Source organism: Dama dama, chromosome 23 (assembly GCF_033118175.1).
Source record: "Dama dama isolate Ldn47 chromosome 23, ASM3311817v1, whole genome shotgun sequence".
Classification (NCBI taxonomy): Eukaryota; Metazoa; Chordata; class Mammalia; order Artiodactyla; family Cervidae; genus Dama; species Dama dama.
This window is the reverse complement of record NC_083703.1, coordinates 33705852-33724185: the sequence shown is the minus strand read 5'-3', so window position 1 is coordinate 33724185 and position 18334 is coordinate 33705852. Positions and strand designations below refer to the sequence as shown.

General features: G+C 40.9%; 1 protein-coding gene across 3 annotated transcripts in view; it reads left to right on the top strand.

Moving 5' to 3' along the window:
• The window catches only part of NSUN6 (NOP2/Sun RNA methyltransferase 6), a 72742-nt gene that overhangs the window by 49161 nt on the left and 5247 nt on the right, over positions 1-18334 (top strand). For all 3 annotated transcript variants that reach the window (XM_061126319.1, XM_061126321.1, XM_061126320.1), the window contains one exon: positions 13835-13983. In XM_061126319.1, the coding sequence (XP_060982302.1) occupies positions 13835-13983 (149 nt within the window). The remainder of the gene's footprint in view (positions 1-13834; positions 13984-18334) is intronic.

Below are 18334 nucleotides of genomic sequence, written 5' to 3'. Positions count from 1 at the left end.
AGTGAATGTTGGGGCACATGTATCTTTTTGAATTACGGTTTTCTCAGGGTATGTGCCCAGTAGTGGGGTTGCTGGGTCACATGGTAGTTCTATTTTGAGTTTTTTACAGAACCTTCATACTGTCCTCCGTAGTGGTTATATCAATTTACATTCCCACCAACAGTTAAAGAAGGTTCCCTTTTATCCACACCCTCTCCAGTATTTATTATTTGTAGATTGTTTGATGGTGGCCATTCTGACTGGTGTGCGGAGATAACTGCTTGTAGTTTGATTTGCATTTCTTTAATAAGGAGCGATGTTGAGCGTCTTTTTATGTGTTTGTTGACCATCTGTATGTCTTCTTTGGAGAAATACCTGTTTTGGTCTTCCACTCATTTTTGATGGAATTGTTTGTTATTTTGATATTGAGCCTCATGAGCTGCTGTACGTTTTGGAGATTAATCCTTTGTCTCTTGCTTCATTTGCAGTTACTTTCGCACAATCTGAGGGTTGTCTTTTTGTTCTGTTTATGGTTTCCTTTTCTGTACAGGGGCTTCTTTTATTTCAGTTACCCTAGGAGGTGGGTCAGAGAGGATCTCAATGCCATTTATGTCAAAGAATGTTCCTCCTGTTTTCCTCTAAGAGCTTTATAGTGTCATATCTTACTATAGGTCTTAGGTCTTATTTTACATCTTTAATCCCTTTTGCGTTTATTTTTGTGTCTGGTGTTAGAAAGTGTTCTGGTTTTATTCTTTTATGTGTAGCTGTCCAGTTTTCCAAACACCTCTTATTGAAGAGGCTGTCTTTTCTCCATTGTATATTCTTGCTTGATTCATGTGACTTTAAAATTTTTATTTTATATTGGAGTATAGGTGATTAACAATGTGTTAGTTTCAGTGTACAGCAAAGTGGTTGTTATATATATATCAATTCAGTTCAGTTGCTCAGTCATGTTCAACTTCTTGCGACCCCATGGACTGCAGCATGCCAGGCCTTCCTGTCCATCACCAGCTCCTGGAGTTTACTCAAACTCATGTCCATTGAGTTGGTGATGCCATCCAACTATCTCATCCTCTGTCATCCCCTTCTCCTCCTGCCTTCAATCTTTCCCAGCATCAGGGTCTTTTCAAATGAATCAGTCTTTGCATCAGGTGGCCAAAGTATTGGAGTTTCAGCTTCAGCATCAGATATATATATACATGTATCTATTCTTTTCCAATTTAGGTTATTACAGAGTTATTGAGCAGAGTTCCTTGAGCTATACAGTAGGCCCTTGTTCGTTATCTAATTTAAATATAGCATTGTGTATATGTCAGTCCCAAACTCCCAATCTATCCCTCCTCCACACCCTTTCCCTTTAGCAGTCATAAATTTGTTCTCTAAGTCTGTGAGTCTGTTTTTGTTTTGTAGATGAGTTCATTTGTATCATTGTTTTGGATTCTGCATATAAGTAATGTCATAGGATATTTATCTTTGTCTGACTTGACTTCATTTAGCATGACAATCTCCAGGTCCATTCATGTTACCACAAATGGCATTATTTAGTTCTTTTTAATGGCTGAGCAATACTCCATTGTATATGTATACCACATCTTCTTTATCCATTCATCAGTCAGTGGACATTTAGATTGGTTCCATGTATTTGCTGTTGTAAATGGTGCTGAACATTGGGTGCATATATCCTTTTGAACCATGTTTTTCTCTGGATATAAGCCCAGAAGTAGGGTTGCTGGATTATATGATAGCTCTGTTTTTAGTTTTTTAAGGAACCTCCATACTGTTCTCCATAGTGGCTGTACCAATTTACATTCCCACCAACAGTGTAGGAGGGTTCCTTTTTTTCCACAATTCTCTCCACCATTTATTGTTGGTTATTTGTTGATGATGGCCATTCTGACTGGTATAAGGTGATATCTTATTGTAGTTTTGATTTGCATTTCTCTAGTAATTAGTTATATTGAGCATCTTTTCCTGTGCCTCTTGGCCATCTGTCTGTCTCCTTGGAGAAGTGTTTTTTTAGAGTTTTTCCCCATTTCTTGCTTAAGTTTTTTTTTTTTTTGATATTGAGTTATATGGCCTGTTTGTAAATTTTGGAGATTAATCCCTTGTTGGTCACATGGTTTGCAAACATTTTCTCCCATTCTGTGGGTTGCCTTTTGTTTATGGTTTGCTTTGCTATACAGAATCTTCTGAGCTTAACTAGGTCCCATTTGTTTGTTTTCTTTTTTTTCCCATTACTCTAGGAGATGGATTGAAAAAGATATTGCTGTGATTTATATCAGATAGTGTTCTGCCTATGTTTTTCTCTAAGAGTTTTATATTATCCAGTCTAACATTTAGGTTTTTAATCCATTCTGAGTTTATTTTTGTGTATGGTGTTTAAGAATGTTCTAATTTCATTTTTTACATGTAGCTGTCCCATTTTATCAGTGCTATTTATGAAAGAGGCTGTCCTTTCTCCATTGTATAGACTTTCTTCCTTTGTTGTAGATTAATTGCCCATAGATGCATAGGTTTATTTCTTGGCTTTCTGCCTATTCCATTGATCTATATTTCTTTTGTAAATGCCAGTACCGTACTATTCTGATCACTGTAGCTTTGTAGTATAGTCTGAAGTCAGGGAGCCTGTTCCTCCAGCTCTGTTTTTCTTTCTCGAGATTGCTTAGAGGGATGGGATTGAGAGGGAGGTGGGAGGGCGGATCGGGATGGGGAATACATGTAAATCCATGGCTGATTCATATCAGTGTACAAAAACCACTACAGTATTGTAAAGTAATTAGCCTCCAACTAAAAAAAATAAATGGAAGGAAAAAAAAAGATTGCTTTGGCTATTCGGGGCCTTTTGTGTTTCCATACAAATTTTAAGATTTTTTTCTCTAGTTCTGTAGAAAATACCATTGGTAATTTGCATTAAATCTACATATTGCTTTGGGTAGTACAGTCATTTTGACAATATTGATTCTTCCAGTTGGAGAACTTGGTATATCTTTCCCTCTGTTCGTGTCGTCTTTTCTCTAGTTGCAGAGAGTGAGGGCTACTCCTCATTGCAGTGCACTGACTCTCCTGACGGTGGTCTCTCTGTGGCAGAGGATGGGCGTGGAGCGTGGGTTGTGGTGCATGGAGTTAGTTGGTCCCTGGCATGTGGACTCTTCCTGGACCAGGGGTTGAACCCATGTCCCCTGCATTAGCAGGCGGATTCTTAACCACTAGACCACCAGGAAAGCCCATGTTGGAAATTTTGAAATTGGGAATTATGAGTCTTTCAAGTTAGTTCATCTGCAGTTTCTTCTTTGCTAATCTGGATGCCTTTTGTTCCATTTCATTGCCTCACTGCCCTTTCTAGAACCTTAGTACAGTGCTGAATAGAAGTGGTGACAGGGATCTTCCGTTTCTGGTTCCTGATTAGTCTTTTTTCAAGTGGCTTAAAGCTGTAGGTTTCTCATAGATAACCTTTATCAGGTTGAGAAGTTTACTACTATTTCTAGTTTGTTGGATATTTTAAATCATGAAATGGTGTTGGATTTTGTCAGATGCTTTTTCTGTGTCTTACTCAGATGATCATGTGGTTTTTGACCTTTATTCGATTACTTTTCAGATTTTTGAGTCAACCTTTCATTCCTGAGATAAATCCCATTTGGGCATAGTGTATAATCTTTTTCATATATTGTTGGATTGAGTTTGCATGTATTTCATTGTGAATATTTGTGTCCATGTTTGTAAGAGATACTGGTCTGTGGTTTTCTTTCTTGGGATATCTTTGTCAGGTTTTGGTATCTCTGGTCTCATAGAATGAGTTGGAGATTGTGCTTTTCTCTTATGTTTTTGAAAGAATTTTTGAAGACTTGATATTATTTAAGTTCGGTGGATTCATCAGTGAAGTCGTCTGGGCCTGGGCTTTTCTTTGTGGGATTTAAAAAAAATGTTTCAGTCTCTGCTTATTCACATTTTCTCTTTCTTGTATCAATTTTAGTAGTTTGTGTATCTTGTTAGTAATTTGTCCATTTTAGTTATTTATACAGTTTATTGGAGAAGGAAATGGCAACCCACTCCAGTATTCTAAAATTCCATAGACAAGAGGAACCTGGCAGGCCATGGGGCCACAAAGAATCAGACTCAACTGAGCGATTAAATCACAACAGTACAGTTTATAGTATTCCTTTATAATCAATTTTACTTCTTTAAGACCAGGAGCAGTGTCCCCCTTTAATTACTGATTTTAGTATTTTGAATCATCTTTCTTGGTCCATCTAGCTAAAGTTTTGTCAATATTGTTGATGCTTTTCAAAGAGCCAGCTTTCAGTTTTGTTGAATCTCTCATTTTTTCTTTTCTCTGTTACATTAATTTCCACTCTAATTTTTGTTTTCTTTCTTTTTTTTTCTTGCTTTACTTTGCTCATCTTTTTTCAGTGTCTTAAGAATGGAAGGACTGAGTTGTTGGTTTGAGATTTTTTGATGTAGGTATTTATAGTTATAAATGTCCCTGTGAACATTATTTCACTACTTCCTGTAAGATTTAGTATACTGTGTTTTCATTCACATCAGAGCATTTTATGATATATACCTGTCATTCCTTTGACCTGTGGTTATTTAGGAGCATGTTTTAAAATTTTCACATACTTGGAATTTCCTAAATTTCATTCTATTAATAACTTTTATTTTCATCTCCTTTCAGTGGGAGAACAAATATTGTATGAGTTTAACCTTTTTTAAATTTGTTGAGCTTTGTATTATGGCCTTGCTTATGGTTTGTCCTAGAAAATGATCCGTGTGCACTGGAGAGAAGTATGTATTCTGCTGTTACATAGAGTGTTCTGTGGGAAAACCTATCTGGTAGGTCTAGTTGGTTTATAATGTTGAAAGTGTTCCCTTTCCTCTTTGGTCTTCTGCCTCTTTGTTCTTTTCATCAGTAGTGGTTCTGTTTTTAATATTTTTTTTTTTTGAGGAAGCTTTATACTGTTTCCCATCATGGTTGCATGAGTTTACATTCCCACCAACAGTGTAGGAGGGTTCCCTTTTCTCCACATCCTTGCCAACACTTGTTATTTTGTTGTCTTTTTAACTACAGCCATTCTTCCCCAGTGGCTCAGTAGTAAAGAATCCACGTGCAATACTGGAGACTCAAGTTCAATCCCTGGGTCGGGAAGTTCCCCTGGAGAAAGGAATGGCAACTCGCTCCAATATTCTTGCCTGGAGAATCCCATGGACAGAGGAGTGTGGTGGGCTACAGTCTTTGGGGTCGCAAAGAGTTGGACATGACTGAAGCAGCTGAGCATACATGAATTCTGATAGATGTGAGATGATATCTCATTGTAGTTTTTGTTTGCATTTGCCTGATGATTTGTGATGTTGAGCATCTCTTCATGTGTCTGTTGGCCATCTATTTGTCTTTGGAAAAATGCCTGTTCAGGTTCTTTGCTCATTTAAAAGAAAAAGATTTATTTATTTATTTTTGGCCACGCTGGGTCTTTATTACTGTGTGCAGGCTTTTTCAGTTGGAGTGAATGGGGGCTGCTCTTAGTTGCAGTATGCAGGCTTCTCATTGTGGTGGCTTCTCTTGTTGTAGAGCACAGACTTTAGGGTTTGTGGGCTTCAGTAGTTGTGGCTCATGGGCTCTAGAGCACTGGCTCAGAGGTTGTGGTGCATGGGCTTAGTTGTTCTGCAGCATGTGGGATCTTCCTGGGCCAGGGTTCAAATCTGTGTCCCCTGCTTTGGCAGGTGGGTTCTTAACCATCAGATCACCAGGGAAGTCCTTTGCTCAGTTTTTTAATTGAGTGGCTTTTGGTTTTTTGATATTGAGTTTTATGAGTTCATTATGTACTTTGGATTTTAACCCTTATGTGACAGATCGTTTACTCCAGTTCAATGGGTTGTCTTTTCATTTTGTTGGTAGTTTTTTCTGTGCAATAGCTTTTAGGTTTGATTAGGTCCCATTTGTTTATTTTTGCTTTCGTTTTCCTTGGCTGAGGTGAAACAAAATTGCTAAGACTTCTATAAAAGAGTGTGCTACCTATGTTTTCTTAGAGGAGTTTTGTGGTTTCTGGTCATATATTTAGGACTTTTATCCATTTTGAGTTTTTTTTTTTTTTTCTAAATATACAGTGTGAGAAAATGTTCTAAATTCATTTTTTTGCATGTTGTTGTCCAGTTTTCCCGAGATCACTTATTGAAAACTTTCTTTTTCTTCCTCTCTATATTTTAGCCTTCTTTGCCATAGGTTCGTTGACTGTAAGTAAGTGCCCGGTTTATTTCTGGATTCTCCACAAAGTTTAGGGGAGGGTCTCCCTGGACGCAGGACTCAAAACTCCAAGGAAAGGGGTGTTACCTAGCTGCTACTCAGGATTCAGAGCAGGTGATCTCCGGTATCTGGAACTTGCTGTTTGAGGTAGGGGGCTCTATCCACTTCGTGATACTTAAGGGAAAAAGCTGGAAACTGTAGCTGCTGAGGCAAAGGGCTGTGCCTGGGATTGTTTAGACAGAAACAACAAGCCTTCAGGAAGGATCATTTCCTGTCCTCTACGCCTCTTATTGTTCAACCTCTATCCACCTTCATTGCTTCTCTACCTCCTGTTGGTGAACCTTGAAATCAACAGGCAAAGAAGTATTGTAGTTCAGAGTTCCCATCTCAGCATCACACAGCAGAGTAGAAATGGGTTAACTTGGAGCTCAGGAAAATAGAGCTTAAGTGAAGTCGCTCAGTCGTGTCTGACTCTTTGCGACCCCATGGACTGTAGCCTACCAGGCTCCTCAGTCCATGGAATTTTCCAGGCAGGAGTACTGGAGTGGGTTGCCATTTCCTTCTCCAGGGGATCTTCCCGACCCAGGGATCGAATCTGGGTCTCCCACATTGCAGGCAGACGCTTTACTGTCTGAGCCACCAGGGAAGCCCCAATAGAGCTTATTTACTAGGATATTTGGAGCAGAACAGATAGCCTTTGAAATAGGTTCAAATGTCGATATGAATTTAGCATATGATAAAATTAGCATTTCAAACCTAGAGGGAAGAGTAAATTTGTCGATAAATAGTTCTGAGATGATTTTTTTTTGCACAGTGGGGGGAAATGATTACATACAAAACTAACTTCAACATGGATTAAAGCTTACTGCCAGGAATTAAACTGGGAGGGTAACTAGAAGCAGATATAGATGAGCATTTATTTGATTTCATAAGGGGGAAGATTTTGAAGCATGAAAGCAAACATAGAACTCAGCAAAGAAAAAGATAAATTTGATACCTAACATTTATGTACGTTTAAAAACCTTATGGCAGGTGGAAAATTGTGGGGAATATTTGTAAAATATTTAAGAAAGGTCAGATTAATATCCTTGATGTACAAAGAGCTCTTCTAAACAAATCAGTGAGAAAAAGATAACTTCAGTAAAAAGGCAACAAAGACAGTGTTACCATATAATGGGAAAAAAAAAAGGTCTATAACATAATTACACTCATGCTACTGGTAGTGTAAATTGGCATATCTTTCAAGAGGATTTTATCAGCGTATTAACACATTATCGACTAGGAAATTTTGTAGAAACTAATGCCTGTGGCCAGCAATTTGTTAAGTTTCTGGTCAATAACATTCAGGTAATAAAAGATGTATTAATAAGTCTTTGGTCAATAAGTTGTTAAAAATTTTAAAAATAATTGCTTACCTTGATAAGATATTTCTTTGGAGGCAATTGATCAGAAAGCAAGGATGGTTGTAGATAGAGAAAAGTTAAATTGATAAGAGCTTGTGTCTAATAGTTTTGCAATCAGAGAAAAGCAGAAGGTTCTCTTGGGATGTGACTTGAAACATTGCAGTGGGTGCTGTAGGAAATCAGCTAGCTTAGTGTAAAATCAGTTAGCAGTAATATCTTACAGTTAGGTAGCATAAATATATAAGCAGACCCATTTGGTTTCATGACTTTCTCCAGTAACACTAAACAGATGAGAAGTTGGAGTGGAGAAAGTTATGTAAGTGAATGCAAAGGGAAACCCGTGGGAGATCGGATTTGGGGATATGTAGACTTGTTCTAGAGCATAGCCTTGCTCATGGTTATAGTAGCGAGGAGACCGAGGAATTGTAGAACTGGTATGTTTGACTAGAACCTGAAAGGTACCCTGTCTTTCTGGGGCTGTCTGTGGTAAGATTTCCTAAGAAAATATCAGCCCTTAGAACAACTAGAATTAATTTCAGGTCCTAGGTCTGATGAAGTGTGGCTTCTGACATTAAGGGTACTAAGTCTCATTTGATTAAACCTTGGCTTGTGCTGTATCACTTTATTCAATAATAATGACATCTTTAACCTTTTTTACATGTAAATCAGTCAGCTTAACCAGCTACTTGGTTGAATGGAGAGATTGTTTCTCATTACTTTCTATTCTAGATTATGATCTTAAATTCCTGATCATTGCATATGCCTCAGGAGTTTTCTGTGCTAAAAGGGCAGAGAGCAAATAAGTTTTTTTTTTTTTTTTTTTTTTAATAAACTTTTATGGGAGGACTTCCATGGTAGTTCAGCTGTAAAGAATCTGCCTGCAATGCAGGAGATCCCCATTCGATTCCTGGATCAGGAAGATCCCCTGGAGAAGGGATAGGCACCCACTCTAGTATTCTTGGGCTTCTCTGTTGGCTCAGGTGGTAAAAACTCTGCCTGCAATGTGGGAGACCTGGGTTTGATTCCTGGGTCAGGAAGATCCCCTGGAGGGAGGGCATGGCAACCCACTCCAGTATTTTTGCCTAGAGAATCCCGATGAACAGAGGAGCCTGGAGGGCTACAGTCCATGGGGTCGCAAAGAGTCGGATACCACTGAGCGACTAAGCACAGCACACATAGTTCCTTTACAAAGTTGTATTAGTTTAAGGTGTACAGCAGAGTGATTCAGTTATACATATACATATACCCAACCTTTTTAAAGATTTTTTTCCCATATAGGGCATTACAGAGTACTGAGTTCCCCATGCTACACAATAGCACCTGGTTAGTTAGCTATATAAATAGTAGTGTGTATATGTCAATACCATTCTCCCAATTTATCCCTCCTACCTTATCCCCTAGTAATCATGAGTGTGTTTTCTTTCACATCTGTGACACTACTTGTGTTTTGTAACTAAGTTCATTTGTACCTTTTTTTTTTTTTAGATCCCACATATAAGCAATATCATATTTGTCTTTTTGGGTCTAACTTGTTACTTCACTTAGTATGACAATCTCTAGGTCCATTCGTGTAAATGGCATAATTTTGTTCTTTTTTTATGGCTGAGTAATATTCCATTGCATATGGGTACCACATCTTCTTTATCCATTCCTCTGTTGATGAACATTTAGGTTGCTTCCATGTCTTGGCTCTTGTAAAGAGTGCTGTGATGAACATTGAGGTGGTGCCTGTACCTTTTGGAATTATGGTTTTCTGCGGATATATGCCCATGAGTGGGAGTGCTGGGTCATATGGTGGTTCTATTTTTAGTCTTTTAAGGAACCTCCATGCTGTTCTCTGTATTGGCTGTACCAGTTTACATTCCCACTAACAGGGAAGGGGGTTTCCCTTTTTTCCATACCTTCTCCAGCATTTATTGTTTGTAGATTTTTTTTATAATGGCCATTCAGACTGGTTTGAGGTGAAACCTCACTGCAGTTATGATTTCTGCTTTATTGACTATGCCAAAGCCTTCGACTGTGTGGATCGCAATAAACTGTGGAAAATTCTGAGAGAGATGGGCATGCCAGACCACCTGACCTGCCTCTTGAGAAACCTGTATGCAGGTCAGGAAGCAACAGTTAGAACTGGACATGGAACAACACACTGGTTCCAAATAGGAAAAGGAGTACGTCAAGGCTATATATTGTCACCCTGCTTATTTAACTTACATGCAGAGTACATCATGAGAAACGCTGGGCTGGATGAGGCACAAGCTGGAATCAAGATTGCCAGGAGAAATATCAATAACCTCAGATATGCAGATGACACCACCCTTAAGGCAGAAGTGAAGAGGGAACTAAAAAGCCTATTGATGAAAGTGAAAGAGGAGAGTGAAAAAGTTGGCTTAAAGTGCAACATTCAGAAAACTAAGATCATGGGATCTGGTTCCATCACCTCATGGGAAATAGTTGGGGAGACAGTGGAAACAGTGTCAGACTTTATTTTTTTGGGCTCCAAAATCACTGCAGATGGTGACTGCAGCCATGAAATTAAAAGACACTTACTCCTTGGAAGGAAAGTTATGACCAACCTAGATAGCATATCAAAAAGCAGAGACATTACTTTGCCAACAAAGGTCCGTCTGGTCAAGGCTATGGTTTTTCCAGTGGTCATGCATGGATGTGAGAGTTGGACTGTGAAGAAAGCTGAGCACCGAAAAATTGATGCTTTTGAACTATGGTGTTGGAGAAGACTCTTGAGAGTCCCTTGGACTGCAAGGAGGTCCAACCAGTCCACCCTAAAGGAGATCAGTCCTGGGTGTTCATTGGAAAGACTGATGCTGAAGCTGAAACTCCAGTACTTTGGCCACCTCATGCGAAGAGTTGACTCATTGGAAAAGACCCTAATGCTGGGAATGATTGGGGGCAGGAGGAGAGGGGGACGAGAGAGGATGAGATGGCCGGATGGCATTGTTGACTCAATGGGCATGGGTTTGGGTAGACTCCGGGAGTTGGTGATGAACAGGGAGGCCTGGCATGCTGCGATTCATGGGGTGGCAAAGAGTTGGACATGACTGAGCGACTGAACTGAACTGAACTGAACTGAATAATGAGTGAGCCATGTTGACCATCTTTTTGTCCATTGTATGTCTTCCTTGGAGAAATGTCTGTTTAGGTCTTCTGCTCATATTTCAGTTGGGTTTTTTTTTTTTTTTTTTTTTTTTAATATTGAGCTGCATGAGCTGTTTGTATATTTTGGCAATTAATCCCTTGTCAGTTGCTTCATTTGCAAATATTGTCTCCCATTATGAGGGCTGTGTTTTGTTTATGGTTTCCTTTGGTATGTAAAAGCTTTCAAGTTTATTTAGGTCTCACTTGTTTATTTATGCTTTTATTTTCATTATTCTAGGAGGCGAATCGAAAAAGATATTGCTGAAATTTATGTCAGAGAATGTTCTGCCTATGTTTTCCTCTACGAGTTTTATAGTGTCTGGCCTTACTTTTAGGTTTTAAATCCATTTTGAGTTTATTTTTGTGTCTGGGGTTAGGGAGTGTTCTAACTTCATTCTTTTACATGTAAGTGGCTAGTTTTCTCAGCACCACTAATTGGAAGGGGCTGTGTTTTCTTCATTGTATACTCTTGCCTCTTTGTTACAGATTAGGTGACCATACGTGTGTGCGTTTATCTCTGGACTTTCTGTCTTGCTTCATTGATTTATATTTCAGGTTTTTGTTCCAGTATCATACTGTTTTCATGACTAGAGCTTTGTAGTATAGTCTGAAGCCAGAGCCTTCCTGCTCTGTTTTTCTTTCTGAAGATTGCTTTGGCTGTTCAGGGTCTTCTTTGTTCTAGTTCTGTGAAAAATGTCATTGGTAATTTGATAGGAATTGCATTGAATCTGGGGATTGCCTTGGGTAGTATACTTATCTTCACGATATTGATTCTTCCAATCCAAGAACATGGTATATGTTTTCATTTGTTTGTGTCATCTCTGATTTCGTGCATCAGCATCTTATAGTTTCTGAGTACAGACCTTCTGCTTCATTAGGTAGATGTATTCCTAGGGATTTTATTCTTTTTGATGTGCTGGTAAATGGGATTGTTTCCTTAGTTTCTATGTCTGATCTTTCACTGTTAGCGTATAAAAATGCAAGAGATTTCTTTTTTGTGTGTGTGAGACGTACGCATTGCTGTATTTATTTTTGGCTGCACTGGGTCTTCATTGCTGCACATGGGCTTTGTGTAATTGTTGAGAGCAGGGCTACTCTATAGTTGTAGTGCACAGGCGACTCATTGTGGTGCCTTCTCTTGTTGTGGAGCACAGGCTCTAGGCGTGCGGGCTTCGGTAGTTGCAGCATGCAGACTCAAGTAGTTGCAACTTGCTGGCCCTACAGCATGCAGTCTTCAGTAGTTGTGGCGGATGGGCTTAGTTGCTCTGTGACATGTGGAGTCTTCCCAGACCAGGGGTCAAACCCATGTCCCCTGCATTGGCAGGTGGATTCTTATCCACTGTGCCACAAAAGAAGTTCAAGAATGCAAGAGATTTCTGTGTATTACTTTGGTATCCTGTGACTTTACTGAATTAATTGATGAGCTCTAGTAGTTTTCTGGTGGGATCTTTAGAATTTTTTATGTATAGTATCATGTCATCTGCAAACAGTGTCAGTTATACTTCTTTTCCAATTTGGATTCTTTGTATTTCTTTTTCCTCTCTGCTTGCCATGGCTAGGACTTCCAAAACTGTGTTGAATAATAGTGGTGAGAGTGGACATCTTTGTTTTGTTCCTGATCTTAGTGGAAATGCTTTCAGTTTTTTACCATCGAGTATGATGTTTGTTGTGGGTTTGTCATATATGACCTTTCTCATGTTGAGATATGTTCCCTCTCTGCCCACTTTCTGGAGAGTTTTTCTCATAAATGAGTGTTGAATTTTGTTGAAAGCTTTTTCTGTATATATAGAGATGATCATATAGTTTTATTCTTTTTTAATGTTATATATCACACTGATTGATCTGTGGATATTGAAAAATCCTTATATCCCTGGGATAAATCCCACTTAATCATGGTGTATGATCCTTTTACTGTGTTGTTGGATTTGGTTTGCTAATGTTTTCTTGAGGATTTTTGCGTCTATATTTGTCAGGATACTGGCCTGTAATTGTCTCTTTTGATGGTATCTTTGTCTGAAGGGGAGAAGGAAATGGTAACCCACTCCAGTGTTCTTGCCTGGAAAATCCCATGGACAGAGAAGCCTAACCAGCTACAGCCCATGGGGGTCACAAGGAGTCAGACACGACTGAGCAACTTGCACACACATCTTGCTTTCACGTGGCTCAAATGATAAAGAATCCACCTGCCAATGCAGGCGACCCAGGTTCCATCCCTGGATCGAGAAGATCCCCTGGAGAAGGGAATGGCTGCCCACTCCAGTATTCTTGCCTGGAAAACCCCATGGGCAAAGGAGCCTGGTGGGTTGCAAAGAGCTGGACACGACTGAGTGACTAACACTTGCCTGATGGTGGCCTCATAGATTGAGCTTAGAAAGCGTTCCTTCCTCTGCAGTTTTTTGGAAGATTTTGAGAAGGAGAGATGTCAGCTCTTCTCTAAATGTATAATAGAATTTACCCATGAAGCCATCTGGTTCTGGATTTTTTTGTTTGTTGGAAGATTTTTAATTATAGTTTCAATTTCATTACTTGTGATTGGTCAGTTCTTATTTTCTGCCTCTTCCTGGTTCAGTCTTGGACCCACGGCTGCTAGAGCCAGACCTGTCCCAGCTGCAGGAGCAGTTTTGGATATTTTGTAGGTGCTGAGTTTAGGAAGCTGTCAACAGAGATGTGACTTTGCAGTTTGAGCCACTGTGAGGAGAGATTTCAGCTCTTCCTTCTTACTTACACACCCCTGAGGTTCAGCTGTGGTTTCAGCCCATCTTCTGGGCAAATGTCTTAGGGGAGCTATTCATGCCCTCCTGGGACACTGTGGGCAGGTCCTAGCACCTGCTGATAGATTTCCCAGTGTGTGTGTGGGGGGGTGGTATTTGCACCCTCATAGGACAGCAGGGTGGGTTCTGGCACCCACCTACTGATGGGTTTCCTAGCTGCAGAAGCTCTCTGTGCCACCCCCCACCCCCCCCCAAGACAGCGTGGAAAGATCCTGGAGCCCTCTGGTGGAATTCCCTAGAGTGCTGGAGCTGTCTCTGCCCTTCCACAAGTATGTTTATAATTTTCTTTACAGGAGAACCTCCATTCTTACCAGAATCGTTTGACCGAATTCTTCTCGATGCTCCCTGCAGTGGAATGGGACAGAGGCCAAACATGGCTTGTACTTGGACTTTGAAAGAAGTGATGTCCTATCAACCATTACAGCGAAAACTCTTCACTGTGGTATGTGATGCTTCTTTGTTGTGGAAGAAAGATGACCTAGTTTGATATTTTAAAGACTGAGAGCAGTTTTCATAGCAGCATTATTCACAGTAATTAAACTGTGGGAAAAACCCATGTGTCCATCAGTAGATGAATGGATAAGTAAAATGTGGTTTGTACAAACAATGAAATTTTAGCCAGCCTTGGCAAGGAATGAAATTCTGATGCATGCTACAACATGGATGAATTTTGAACGTATTATGCTGAATTATATAAGCCAGACACAAAAGGACCAAATGGTGTGTGTGATTCATTTATATAGTGTCTAGAAAAGGCAAAGTCATAGAGATAGAAAGTAAACTATAGGTTACTGGAGGCTGAAAGAGCAGGACCACGAATGGGGGGTTAATGTTTCATGGTTCAGAGTTTCAGTTTGGGAGAGTTCAGGCGATGGATAATGGTGATGGTTGTACAACAGTGTGAATGTATCAATACTTAATGCTATTGAATTTTACACTTAAAAATGCTTAAAATGGTAGATTTTATATATACCACACACAGAGAGCACCAGAGACCTAGTCTTCCTTTGTGTTGACTCATTCTCTCATTGCAGGCAGTAGTAAAATTTCCTCTCTGAGATATTGAATGAATTTGAAACATTCTGCTTTATCTTAAAAGTAGAGGGTTGTTAACATAAGAGTTACTAACTGATGTAAAACATTTGGATATAAAATAAAGTATTTTTGAGTCTTCCCTGGTAGTCCAGTGGTTAAGACTGCGCTTGCACTGCAGGGGGCACAGGTTCGATCTCTGAATGGGGAATAAAGATTCCTTATGTCATGTGGCATGGCAAAGATAATTAGATAAATAAATAAATAGGTTTTTAATAGAGTTCCTAATCATCTTAGTGAATTAAATGTGGGAAATCCAACAGAAGTGACCTCATTCATGAAATTGGGACGTGACAGCATCCAGTGTAGGATGTAGAAGGACCAGGCAAACTTAGCAAGTTGAACTGGTCTCCAGGATGTTTCACAGGAGACCCTGATAAAACATGTGGGAATTTCTCTCAGCCTTGCAAACATGATTTAGTGGATTTCCCAGGATGCAGACAGCATTGGGTGGAAGACAGTCCTGCCATTTCCTCTCAGCTTTCTAATTATAAACACACAGGCTACAGCAACAGCGAATATGCTCCAATGATTCCCTCTCTGAAGTTGTCTTTGAGTGCCTTTCTCTTCAGCACTCCTGGTGTCTCCTTTCCTACCCAAAAGTGGCACTGGGAGTGGATTGTTTCAGCTTTTTCTTCTATACGGTCTTGAGAGAACACATCCTGGAAGTTAAAACAGCAAGCAGAGAAAAAGAAGCTTTGCTTATAGCTACAACCCACTTTGACGTTAGGGTAAATTTTGTTGCTCTTGTTGTTTAGTGTTACGTTATGTATGACTCTTTGTCATACATGTTCTTGTTCTTTTGGCTGTCCCTTTGAGCATGCATGGTTTCAGTTCCTGACTGGGGATTGAACCCAGGTCCCAGCCGTGAAAGTGCAGAGTCCTTGGCCACCAGGGAACTCCCCAGGGAAGGGTTTTGAACTGAGAAGAGGCAATTTTAAAAGCACCACTTGAGTTGCTGTGATGAGAATAGATGGGAGGAGGGCAGGGAACAAAGCAGGTGGGAAACAGTTGGAATAATCCAGGTGAAAAAAGATCATGAAACCAGGAGCAGAATGACAGCAGTGGGAGTCGTGAGACTCCTGGGTCTGTTCTGAAGGTAGAGTCAAGAGGATTTACTTGATGGACAGGAACGTAAGGGAAAGAGGCATAGAGATGATCCAGGGTTGGGGCCTGTACCCCAGGAAGGATGGGGGGATCCTTCTCTGGGAAGCTTCAGAGGAAGGTAGGTGTTCAGCGTGGGGTGGGAAAAATATTGAAAAAGCAGTTGAATATATGGGAACAGAAATAAAAAAGGAGTCTCACCTAAAAATGGTGAATTTTCAGCATAAAAATGGTATCTAAACCCATGAAACTGAATGATCATATTTGGGAAAAGTCTTGGTCCAGATGGGCTGAAATAGCTCTGAGCTAATGAAATACATCTGGTCAGGAACATTGTTTTTTTTCAGTAATCATATTTTTCTTTTTATACTTTTTATTTTGTATTGGGGTATATCCAGTTAACAATGTTGTGATAGTTTTAGGTGCACAGCAAAGGGGCTCAGCCATATATATATACATGTATCCATTCTCCCCTAAACTCCCCTCCCATCCAGGCTGCCACATAACATTGAGCAGAGTTCCCTGTGCTGTATAGTAGGTCCTTGTTGATTATTTACATATACAGTTGTTTAGTTGCTCAGTCATGTCCAACTCTTTTAACGACCCCACAGACTAGCCTGCCAGGCTCCTCTGTCTATGGGATTTCTCAGGTGAGAATACTGGGGCTGGTTGCCATTTCCTTCTCCAGGGGATCTTCCTGACCCAGGGATCTAATCCATGCCTTCTGCCTTAGCAGATGGATTCTTTACCACTGTGCTACCTGGGAAGCCCATCTTATTTATAGTAGTGTGTGTATGTTAATCCCAGTCAGTCAGTCAGTCAGTCAGTTCAGTCACTCAGTTGTGTCTTAGGCTTTGAGACCCCATGGACTGCAGCACGCCAGGCTTCCCTGTCCTTCACTAAGTCCCGGAGCTTGCTCAAACTCATGTTCATCGAGTTGGTGATTCCATCCAACCATCTCATCCTCTGTCGCCCCCTTCTCCTCCTACCTTCAATCTTTCCCAGCATTAGGGTCTTTTCCAAGGTATTAATCCCAAACTCCTAATTTATCCTTGCTTCCACCTTTTCCCTTTGGTAACTTGTGTTCGTTTTTGAAATCTGACTTGTCTGTGTGTGTCACCTCTTCTTTATCCATTGCTCTGTTGATGTTGCCTCTGTGCCTTGGCTGTTGTAAATAGTGCTGCTATGAACATGGGAGTGCGTGTGTCCTTTTTTACTTTATGCTGGAGTACAGTTGATTTACAATGCTGTGTTTCAGGTGTACAGAAAAGTGAATCAGTTATACATATATCTACTATTTTTCGTATTCTTTTCCCATGTAAGTTATCACAGAATATTGATAGGGTTCCTGTGCTATATAGTAGTTCCTATTTGATTATGTATTTATATACATAGTAATACATATATGTTAATTCCACCTCCTAGTATATCCCTCCCTGCTACCTTCCCCTTTGGTAATCGTAGACTTGTTTTTGAAGTCTGTGAGTCTGTTTCTGTTTTGTACATAAATTCCTTTGTATCAGTTTTTTGGATTCCACACATAACTGATGTCATACGATATTTGTCTTTCTCTGTTGGGCTTATTTCATTTAGTATTATGTGTGAGCTCAGTATAGCTTCAGGCATCCTGTCTGCTGATGGGTGGTGAGTCTGTGTGTTCTTGTCTTGCTGGTGGTTTGGTCTGAGATGTTCCAACACTGTAGGCTGTTGGGCAGGGCCAGGTCCTGGTGCTAAAAGACCTCCTGGAGGGCTTACGCCAATCGGTGTTCCCTGGGGTCTCTGCCACCAGTGGCCTTGCTCCCACAGGGAGCCACAGCCAACCCCCGCCTCCCCAGGAGACCCTCCACAACCCGCAGGTAGGTCCGGCTGAGGCTGCTGTGGAGTCACTGCTTTGCGCTGGGTCCCGGTGCACCTGAAGTCTGCGTGTGCCCTCTCGGACTGAAGTCTGTTTTCCCCTGCCCTGTGGAGGTCCTGCATTCAAGTCCCGCTGGTTTTCAAAGCAGATGTCCTGAGGGCTCCTCCTCTCGATGTCAGACCCTCAGGCTGGGGACCCTGACGTGATGCTCAAAACTTGCACTCTGTGGGAAAACCTCTGCGATATAATTATTTTCTAGTTAGTGGGTCGCCCACTGTGGGGTATGGGATTTATGTTGCAGAAGTGCCCCTCCTGCTGTCTCGTTGTGGCCTCCTCCTTGTCTTGGAAGTAGACTGTCTTTACTGGTAGGTCCCAGTCCTTTTATGGTGGATGGCAGTGGTTCTGCAGTTTGCTGTGTTTTTGTGAGAAGAGAGGTCAGCTCCTTCTACTCCTCTGTGTTGTCTGGAATCGAGGGGGTGGATACTTGCTGCCTCTTTGCTCAGTGTGTGCTGGCCCCTGTCCCCTCATTACGGGTGTGCAGGTGTGGTGGCCAGTGCTCGTTCCCGGGATAGCAGGGCCGTGACCAGTGCCTGCCTGCAGGTCTTTCAGCGGTGGTAGTGGCCTGGGCCTGCCTGTGAAGCCCACAGTGGTGCTGGTGGCACACGCCCACCCCCAGAGCTCGTGTGACCACCGTCCTGTTGCCTGGGAACAGGCATGGGGAAGGCAGCTCTCCGGTTTCTCT